Consider the following 10,817-nt stretch of genomic DNA (forward strand, 5'->3'; position numbering starts at 1 on the left):
GGAGGTTTTCAATACCCTACTGGACAAAGCCTTAAACCAAAACAACTAAAACATTCTACTAAAAAAAGCCAAAAACCTGTAATGTAGACAGGTATGTTCGCATACCCTTCAGAAGAGGAATAAGATGACAAGAGTGTTTGAAAACCCAAACTGAGCTTGTTTAATAGCAAACAAGTTAAAGCTGTGAAATCCTTGCAGCAAGCGTCACAACTCTTGTTCTTCACAATGAATATTCAGCCACCTCTGTTGAGAGAACAAAGTAATCAGTTTCAACTAATCAGGTATGATGAAGTGATCCCATCTGAAGTCTAATTTATGCTCCCACCGTTGCCTTGTTAGCACAAACATTACTACCCTTGCAGCTTATCTCCTATTTTCAAAAGCTTCTCCTTGCCTAGAGGACCACTCTTACAGGTCTAAGCAAGCCACAAGTCACAGTCACAGAATAGCATTTAACCTCTTCCAGTGCTAGAAAAGGGATTGTATCAGCTCTGGAGAATCTGCGTTGTTTTAATTGGTAGCGTTAATGTGTCAGTACTGTGGCTGCCAGTCAACTTAAGGGTCAGGTTTTTTATGCTGCAACATTAATTCCAAAAGGTATTTTACAGAATGCAGTTACACATAAAACAAAGTTTCAAACACATCTAGCACTCAGTAAAACAAAACAAGACCAACTTTGTTCCATGCCCTGTTACCCTCCAGCACACTCACCCAGTGTTCTCTATCTTACCACCCATACTTTTACTTTGGATACCCAAATTATAAACTGGAAACAGTAAAGAGCACATAAGATCCAAATAAAGGTAAATGTTCTATGGTCAAACACACACAGAGGAACTAGAAATAAAAGTATTTGATGTTCAGTTTTTAAACAGAACACTCAAAAAAAAACCCCTGAAGAACTATGGATCTACTATTTTGCAGCATTCTAAATGAACAACCTACTCCTGATCAAGTCCTTTGAATCATGTAATACCTGTTGTATTACGCGAACACGTGAAATACACAGATAATAAAGCAAAGTGGATCCTGCAGGGCTCGCTAACATCCTCCATTTAAAATTGAACAGGTAAAAACAGGAGTTAAATGTAATGAAACTGAAGGTCGTATTTACTTACACAATGATGTTGTTGATTGGGATATGGATCAGTTTGACAAAGAAACCAATAAATCCCATTATCGCAAAGCCTATTGCTGTTGCCATGGCAATCTTCTGGAACTCTGCAAACCCAAAAAATATGGCATACAGGAGATGTGCACCACAGTGACCAAAGGAGAGATCTCTCTTTGGAAAATGGTACTGTTAACACAGGAAGCAGTTCAAAAGCAAACTGCACTGACACTGAGAAACAAACACACTTTTTCAGAAGACAGATGAGATTTTAAGAGAGAAGATGCTGCTTTCCACACAGCATGGCTGATCTCAGTTTTTTTAAACAATGAGCAGAATCAGAAATACCCACAGTCCATAAAAATTTATAACTTGTATTCCATTACTTTTCCTTCATAATCCCCAATACAGTATCAAAAATGGAAAAGCTGCATTACGTCTGTCACAGGAAGACAGGAAGACCCCGTAAAAATAGACTACTTCAGTGGTATGCTCAACTATTTTAAGACAGCAACCACAAAGTGGACTAAGGTCAACAGCCCCTCAGAACCCTCCAGTCTGACAATGAAGTGCCTCACCGATCTCAAAAGATGTCAGTAAACTTCATCCTGAGCACGTGAATAAAGCATCATAACTACTACCATTATGGACAACCAGGTGCATTCTGGTTATGATTATAGCTTCTCTCTAATGCCTTTCGAAAATTCCCCAAACCTTCTCTTTTAAACAACACAGTTCTTTCAATCAAACAGTTGCTGACAACTGAGAAGTACTGAATGGGCACTGCAAAAAGAAATCCTAGCTCCTTTTGAGTCTCCTAAAATGAAGTGTATCCTCCAAGGTCATGTAACAAGCAGCTTCCTCCAGAATCTTCCTCAAGTTGACAGCAATCAGTCAAACCTGATCATTGCATTTCTCTTTTCAAAGTGCACAAAAGTTCTTCTCAGATCAGTTTACCTAACGCATGAAAATTATTACTTGCCCATCTCAAAGTCATTAATTTCAGCTACTTAGCCTATTTCATAAGGTGAGTTTTAGTACCACTCACGCACCTATGTAAACACCAGAAAAGGATACACTTGACTTTATTATATATAGAACCATAAGTCCATTAATATTTGAACAGCTGCTCAAGTTTAAATCTCATATGGGAAGCTGAGACACATTCAGCTGAGAAATGAATCAACGTAAGTCACATGTGGAAAAGATACATGGTAGAGATATAAGATGAAATAAGGATTGTGTTCTGGGGTTTTTTTGTGTGCTTTACCTTTCCTGTCAGGCTTGGTGCATCTTTTAACCAGTCGTATGGAGTCTTTTACAAACTGACGGCTGGGTTCCACGAATTGCATTACCTGATCCATGATTACCTGCAAAGATAGATTTGTATTGGTGGCACCACGTATATACTGAAATACAGATTTTTTTTAATTACACAAGCAGAAGCAGCAGCTACCAACAAAGTTTGTAAACACTTAAGATAACTTCAGATGTGGTATTCCAACCTACCTGGACTTTAACAGATATGTCCACTTTACAGAAAAAAAAGACACTGTCAGTTACCAAAAATATTTGTAAAGACTTAAGATATTAAGTCCAGTTAGATTGGAATACCACATTTGAAGTTAACAGATACGTCCACTTTACAGAAAATAAAGATTGTCAGTTACCAACAAAATTTGTAAAGACTTATGATAACTAAAAATAACTAAAAAATACCGTATTCCAACCTAACTGGAATTTAACAGATACGTGCACTTTACAGAAAATAAAGATTCTCTAACAGTAGATAGACACGAGGACCTATGCCTGCCTGCAAAAATATGAAAAATTATGCCTTTCAGCATAAAAGGAGAAAACAGCAGCTCCATCACGGTTTGCTTTCAGCCGATGCCCCATGCCGGTTTCTGAGAGCACTACTGAAGGCATCCGAATAGCCAAATCCCACCCGTTTCAAGACACACGCATCCCCAAGCCCAAACTTGCTTATTTGAAAAAGACACACCACGGCCTGTTCTCGTTCCCAACGCAAGCGCCTGCCAGCGCCGCCACCCCGGCGGGACACCGGGTCGCGACCACCACGGCCCCCCGAGCCGGGGGTCCCTCAGCGCCAGGCTCCCTCCCCGCGACACCAGGCCCCCTCCCCGCGACACCAGGCCCCCTCCCCGCGACACCAGGCCTCCTCCCCGCGACGCCCGGCCCGCCCAGCGCCCCGCGCCTCGGGACGGCCTCACTCCAAAGGCTCCCCCCGCCCCCACCCGGGGGGGAGGGCTAGGGACCCCCACACACCCCTACCCCCCCCCCCGGCCCTGCCGGTCCCTCAGCCCCCGTCCCCTCAGGGACCCTCACCGCCTGCGCTGCCGGCTGAAGGCCACGTCGCACAACAGCGGCAGCCCGTGACGTCACCGCGCCGCGCGGCGGGGCGGGCTTGTTTTAGGAAGAAAAGGGAAGATTTTGAGGGAGGGGTTGGGGATTTTTTTTGTTTGGGTTTTTTTTTTTTTGGTTGGTTGGGGTTTTTTCATTCCGGTGTGTGAGCTGGGCTGCGTCAGCGTCAAGGCCGGCTGGGGCCTACTGAGGAGGGCGGTGCGGCCTGGTGCCGCGTCAGGGGAGCCTGGGCGCAGCCCCCCCCCCCCCCCGCATGTCATGCCGGGGGAGGGGGGCCCCAGCAGCACCCCCCGACATGTCCTTCAAGGGGGGAGCTCCGCAACCCCCCGGGGGGCTGCCGGGCCCCCCTCGCAGGACAGGCCGGGGGGCGGCTGCTCGCCATGAGCCGCCCAGGCCTCCCCTCATGGCGGCCCATGGCCGGCAGCCTGTGCTCGGGCTGAGGAGACCTTGTCGGTGGGGCCTGGCAGGGTTAATCCGTCTGTAATTTATCCAAGCAGTGCTGCTGTGGATGTTTAATGATAAATTTGCTTTTTCAGGGTAGGTAGTATATGCCAGAGGTTTGTAGCGGGGAATCTAGGGAAGGTGGTAGCAATGTAAGAAACGCTTAAAAAATGGGAAAGATTTTACATGGCAGTGCCACAGGCGCAATGTGGAATGCTTCGTTGTGTGAGCGTGTCAAAGGAGGCTAAAGTGAGCCCTTGCTGTTTTCCAAAGGCTCGTGTAACAAGGAAGAACAAAGATAACGTGTATGGATTTTTATCCCTAATCTGCTTTTGATACTCTTTAATTTCAGTCTAGAGCTCTGTGCCTAGTTGGCTGCCACCTGTGAGTGCATATTGAGTTCCCAAAGGTTATTAATTACTCAGACCATGGGGCTTTTGCTGCCAATTAGGCAAAGGCTTGGCTGATTTCAACTCACTGTTCGATTTAAGTGTGCACAAAATATTTTTGGGGTGTAACTTTTTGCTGACAGCCTTCATTGACAGATAAAGTACCATCACATCGCAGCAGGGGGTTATTGAATATTCCACAGATTTTTTGGCAGCAGTCTTCCTTGTCTTTGCCCACAGGGCAAGTCCCTCAGTATTACTGATGTTCAAATACAAGCTTTCTCTTTGGCTTTGGAGGGTTATTGCACTTGGCTCCGCTGCAAGTCTTTTCCAAAAGCCTGGCTTTGAATTGTATTTTGCTTTGGATTAGACCTTGTCTAGCACTATGCCTCAGATGGGGCCATAATTTTGGTGACTATAGTCTACTGGGCTTTTTCCATTGGCACACCAGCACGGAAAGATCATGGAGTCAGGCAGGCCTCCCCCAACAGATAGGTGTATCATTTGTCTCTTGGGTTTGATGCCAGTTTGCAGACTGCAGGGATTAGCAGTCTCACTGCTCAGGGAGAGGAAGATCCTTAAGGAAAGTAGCTGAGGGCCTGATAGCCGTAGTGCACAGTGCGTGGTGGGGCAGAGCGGGTTGCTGGTCCTCTGCATGAGAAGTCAGTATGTGCAGGCTGACTTTGGTCGTTTGTACTTTTGATTTTGTTTTTTCCCTTCAGCGGTACAGATAAATGCTAGAGACTTTACCAGCAGAGGAAACAGCTTCCGACTGTGCTGCGTGATGAGCCTTGCTGTGAACCATCGCTGCAGAGGAATGGTTTCCACAGCACTAGGTTCCTGTAACCCAATGGCAATGATTGGGGGAAAAAATTGACCTGAAACAAGAAGACACACGTGTATGAAACAATTCATGGCATAGACTTCTGGTCGGATTAGATTTTGATTTTAAAAAGCATTCACTGAAGTAAAGTTTTGGATTAGACCTTGTCTAGCACTATGCCTCAGATGGGGCCATAATTTTGGTGACTATATTCTACTGGGCTTTTTCCATTGGCACACCAGCACGGAAAGATCATGGAGTCAGGCAGGCCTCCCTCTCTATTTTAAGCTGTTTTTTTCTGGGGAAGAATGTTCGGGAGAATCACAGTGCATCCTGCCTAGCTTACCAGCATGGCTTTGTTGTGAGTTCATTACTGTGGGTTCTCTGTGATGGCATAGGTGTCATTTGTCCCCTGTCTTGGCCGTCCCCCACTCTCCCACGATGGTCTCTCATCTTTCCCTGCCAAGCTGCAAGCTGGGACTTGAGCACTTTAGGGGAGAGACAGAATCCTGTTTTGTGAACAGAGAGCGTTTGCTGTTCTTCCTCAAACCGCCCCCCCCCCCCCCATTTATTTCTTGTCAGTGTTCTTGAAGTAATGTATTGTTACTTAGACTTGGTCTTCAGGACAGCTATGTTACTTTTCTGTATCTGTTTACAAAGAGTCACCTGCATTAACAGAAGATAGGGAAAAGTTTACATCTCCCAGGCATGTCTGGTTTTTTCATTGAAAGCTAGGCTGTTGCTAAGGTGTTTTGTTTCTACTTCTTTATGGTTCTTGCAAGGTTTGGGAAGAAAGTGGTGTGCTTGCACATGGAAATTTTCATGACAACTTTACAAGTCTGCATTTATGACAATATCTAAGCAGTAAATAACCATTCTCAGCAGAATACAGTCAGTTGTCCTGTATTGTATGTAGTGTGCTGATGCTGATTTGCTTCTGGATATTAATTTTGCATAAACTGGAGCCACATCGTGAGCTGATGAGAGAATTCTTTTGATTATAGTTTTACTTTGTTTAGTCACACATTTTGATTTGTAGTTTGGTTTTTGCCCTTTGGAGAACATAGAAGATAAATAATCTGGTTTTAACTGTTGGCACATTAGACTATTGTATGACATCCATCCTCCTGGATCTGCATGCTTATGCCCACGGTTAGAAGGGGCAGGGGCGAGATAAATGAGTGAGAGGCTTCAGCCTCTGGTTCCATACTGCCTGCCTTAGCACGGAGCCCGCCGCAACCTGTGCAGCACAGCGGGGTGACAGGAGCCTGAGAGCTGCCAGCAGCTGCAGCAAACATAGGTGTGCTTTCAGCTGGAGAGGAGATAAGACACAAGCTTCAGTATGAGAGGAAGCTCAGCCTCTGCCTGCTGAGATGGCACATGTGCAATCCCTGAGCAGCACGGGGAGGATGGAGCAGTAGCTCTGTCTGAACGGGCCTCCAAGCTTCCCTGCTTCCCTGCTGGAAGTAACCTGGCTCTCCCTGCCTCTGCTTCACCCCCAGGCAAATGGGGAGAGCAAAGGGCTTGCTTCTGCTTGGGCTTCTGTGAGGCTGGTGCTGCCTGGCCTCAGCAGCAGCTGGATGGCAGGGGGAGTGCTCTTTCTGCATGCCGCTGGGGAGAGACCTGGCAGTCGGTTTTCTTGTTTTAAGGAGTGCTGCCTATAGCTAGAAGAAAATACTTGGGTGTAGTGATCCCAACCTGTGGCTGCACAAAAAGGGATACGTGTGGGATATGGGGTCTTGCTGAGCTATCTCCTTCCCATCCCAGCTCATCCCACTACAGACAGCAGGAACTGAGCTTCTCCCCAGTAGGCAGGGCCAGAGGGGTGAGCGGGTGGGCAGGAGGCACAGCCAATGCTATGCCCAGGGTCTCCAAACACCTTCCTTGTGGCAGGGTGCGAGGCAATGCTTGAACTGGAAGGAAGCAAAGCAAAAGACTGGTCGCTTCCCCAGGGGAGTTTTTGGGAAGGATGGATTGTTTGAGCAGAGTAGCCTTTGGGGCCAGAATCTGACTTGCCCTCGTGAGTTTGAGGGGAAAATTGTATCCTGAGAGGCAGTAAAGGCAAAGAAAAAGACTTAACACTGGGAGGGTGGCAGCTTGTGGACGTAGGTACACAAGGAACACGGGCTGCTGGGGACAGTGGGCATCAGCGTATACTCTGGGACAGAAAGCAGATGTGGCAGAGAACAAAGACCACACAGGGGCATGAGATTTGCAGCCCAAACAAGGCAAGAGTGCAGAGAAGGAAGGGAGGGAGGAGGAAGCAAGGTGGTGGTGTGGGAAGGGTGTTAGGGGACCTCCTTGGACAGAGCAGCCTGTCGAAGAGTGCTGCGGGTAGATGCATCCTCAGATTTTCAAAGGCAGCAGTACAGTAGCCACACTGACTGAAGTCATGCTAGTGATCCATCGCTTGACAGTTGGTGTTGCTGGATGGCTAAATGACTATAAAATTCAGTCATTAGAAATTGCTAAGATATACGGGACCTTTTATTTCTTAATTTTACATTATCATAAATATGTTTGATTAATTTATATCTTGAGAAACCTTTGGAATATCTATGTGCTTCTGACATTTAAAAATTATTTTTAGCTTTTCATTCTCCTAAACGATCCTGAGTCTCTGTTTGGACTTGATAAGCACATCTGCATGATTTACGATGGGAAGAAAGATGATCTTTCCCTCCTCAGTAGCTGCACAGATGCAGGGGAAGAACATAAATGAGGAATTAATGTTAGGAAGGAAATGATAGCTCAGATTTGGGGTTCAGAAGGAAATGATGAAGTGCTTGTGGTCCATGTCTTTGGGTTAGCCTCATTAATTATAGAAATGCCACTAGATCAGGCTTTAATGCCATGGTTGTGAAAGGGAATGTCGCTAGTCTGAAGCAGCCAACAAGCCCCATCCTTTGATTTGTGCTGCTTAATATTCAATGGACATGAAATGTGGGGATGAGGGAGGAGAGCTGTTAAATAGGTTTTGACCACTGTTAGATTTATTGTGTATAATTTTAAAGATGACCTTTTAAACAAAGTCAGTGTTCAATTTCATTTGAAAGACCTAAAGAGTGAGAGAGAGCACTTGTAAGATTTGTGTCTGTATAGTGAGAGACACAATATGAGAGAAGCAAGGGCAGTATACTAAAATGGCATCACTGAATGATACTGCAGGCTAAAAAGATCTGAAGATGAGGTTTCTAGATAGCAAAAGCAATACAGGGACGTTAACAGAGGCACAGCTGGGATTACATCAGCTGTTTAGGTCTGAGAGGTAAAGAAAAATTGGATACTAGTTTCCCTGATGCACTGTTTGTAATGGTTTGTTTGTTTGAGCACTGCTGCCACTGCCGGCTGTGATTTCTCTTATTTTTAGCCACTTCTCAATTCTTTCTTTGAGGTGTTCCACTTCTAAAGTTCACCGTTTGGTGTTATGTGCCAGTTAATATCCCATCATTTCTGGGCTCATCCAGCAAAAAGAGAGTAATAAGAAAAGTAACTTTAATAAACGATGGGTCAGAAAATGCTTCCTCTAAGTCTTGCTCTGGTGGATAGCAGCATTGTACTGGTCTTGTACAGCTGAGGATACAGGCCTGAAGATTTTTGTGTATAGTGTGAAACCAGTTACTCGGTCCTTCATAATAACAACACAATGGTAGTTGTGGAAATACTAATTACCACTTCAGATTAAAACAAAGCCAAATTAAAATTGGAAATATTCTTAACCTTGAGATGATTCTTTTTTTTTTTTTCCTTCTAGGCCAAATTTTGATTAAAAATAAAGTGATGGTTTTCTTTTTGTAGAAGAAGGGTATTTTATGTCAGCAGAAACATTTTTCAGGTGCTTTGTCTGTGTTCAGACATTTAAAAATGGCTTTCAAAAATATGCAGTGGCTGCATGTACAATGCATAAGACTCAATCATATAGTGGATACAGAAGTAGCAGCAAAAAGTGCAAGCAAAGCATCTTTTCAAGTGTATTGGACGTGGCCCCTGTCTGCTTCAAGCCAAGATGACATGGCAACCAATGTGTTCGGTAACCATGAACAAACAGCTTGGCGTTGCATGTCTGTGGTGTCAAAACATTAATTTAAAGTCCCACTTTCATTTCAAGATCTTGTTTTACTTTGTTTTGGCAAACCTGCACTTATTTCAGTTTGTGAAGCGTGCCCTATGACCCTTTTTGCTGTTTTATTTGCGTAGTAAACTAAAACTGTATTTTCTTTCTGTGATGTTTCAATATACCTTCTCCTCAGTTTGTGGCTCAGGAGCAACTGCTCAGGAGGTCTGTTCCATCCTGGCAGTGGGGTCAGCTGGGCTGGACCCCAGTCCTGCTATCGTGATACGCATTTTGGTATAAAAGCTATTTCACTACATGTCATCTCCAGTACAGTCCCAAATCCTGGCTGGCTAGCAGTGTGGGCCAGAATGCCATCTCTTTCTCTGGAAGTAGAAGATGTTTCTTCAACTTTTGCCTATTGTAAAAGTGTAAAAATGTGAAAGAAGCTGAAAGCCACCACTTCATGAGAGTGGGAACCATCTGATGCATAGGGCAAAGAGCTGAAAGGACAGAGGTGGACAGACAGAAAAAAACCCCACCTAACAAACAAAACCCCCACAACTTTACCACTGGAAAGATCAATAACTTACTTGCCCCTAGGTTTTTTTTAACATCTTTTTTCCCACTGATCTGTATAAAGTTGGTTGGGTGCCTGTTTTTGTTCCTGTTTCCAGATTAAGCAGGACATTTGCCTTTGGCTGAGATTAAGCTTTTGTAATACTGCTGAGGTCTCCTGAATTTTGCCAAGCACCTGTACCAAAGCAGACATGTCACTGATTTGCACAGAAGCTGTGTGCTTCAGGCATACTAGAAGCATGTGCTTTCCCAAAGGGTGCCTTGGAATCATACCCTAAATATGTAACAGTTTGGGCGTAAAAGAATCCCAAGGGGTTTGGGTATGTCAGAACTGAAAATCAGCTTTAGAAGATTTTATTGGGGATGGGGATCATTCTTGACCTCCAGAAAACTAATGTACCTTTTTCCTTCTTTTTTGAAGGTGTTTTTAAATGTTCTCCTTTCTGCCTGCACAAATCTTCACTTAGGTAACCTGTGTTACCAAAGAAGAAATCTGAATGGATCTGGGATTTTTTCACTATTTCCATTGCTAGGTGCTCAGTCTGAGGAACCTTGATGGGACCTACTGTCCAGCGAGCAGAGATAGAGCACCTCTGAACTGCAGGTCCTTTAAAGGTGTCTCAGGAACAACCTAAAAACGTTGGTCTTTAGAGAAGCAGTTTTGCTGGATCAGTAGTTGAGCACATGGTTCTCCCATGCAAGTGGGAGCCCTGAGGGAGAAGCTGCTTGTCACAGCATGAGCAAAGTGTAGACCTTTCTCGTGTTGTCCGAATCTGCAGCGGGCTTGGTGTCTTATTTGATCCTGCACAGGGAATACTAAGGTTTGGTGGGTTACTCTGCTTGTTTATCTCACCAGTAATGCTCCAAGTCTTTATTGGTGAAAAGGACTTGGGGAATCTTCCATTTAACTGGTACAAAAGTATCCAGCAGTTTTTCAACACAGAATTGCCAGTAGTTCCTTAGCCCTGTCGGTAACAGTTGCAATTGCAGCAGGCAGCAAAATATTTGTAAATCTCATTTCTCTCACTTCCTTTCCCA

At 44.7% G+C, this 10,817-nt stretch overlaps 1 protein-coding gene across 1 annotated transcript; it reads right to left on the minus strand.

Annotated features, from left to right (window-relative positions):
* Nucleotides 1–136: 136 nt before the first annotated feature.
* On the minus strand, nt 137–3,615 carry SEC61G (SEC61 translocon subunit gamma). Its single transcript, XM_056336208.1, has 4 exons — nt 3,461–3,615; nt 2,382–2,481; nt 1,119–1,221; nt 137–243 (listed from the first exon to the last, which is right to left on the minus strand). The coding sequence occupies exons 2-4, from the start codon at nt 2,473–2,475 to the stop codon at nt 234–236; spliced, it is 207 nt and encodes a 68-aa protein (XP_056192183.1). The 5' UTR covers nt 2,476–2,481; nt 3,461–3,615; the 3' UTR covers nt 137–233.
* Nucleotides 3,616–10,817: the final 7,202 nt, after the last annotated feature.

This window comes from Falco biarmicus, chromosome 4 (genome assembly GCF_023638135.1).
Source record: "Falco biarmicus isolate bFalBia1 chromosome 4, bFalBia1.pri, whole genome shotgun sequence".
Classification (NCBI taxonomy): Eukaryota; Metazoa; Chordata; class Aves; order Falconiformes; family Falconidae; genus Falco; species Falco biarmicus.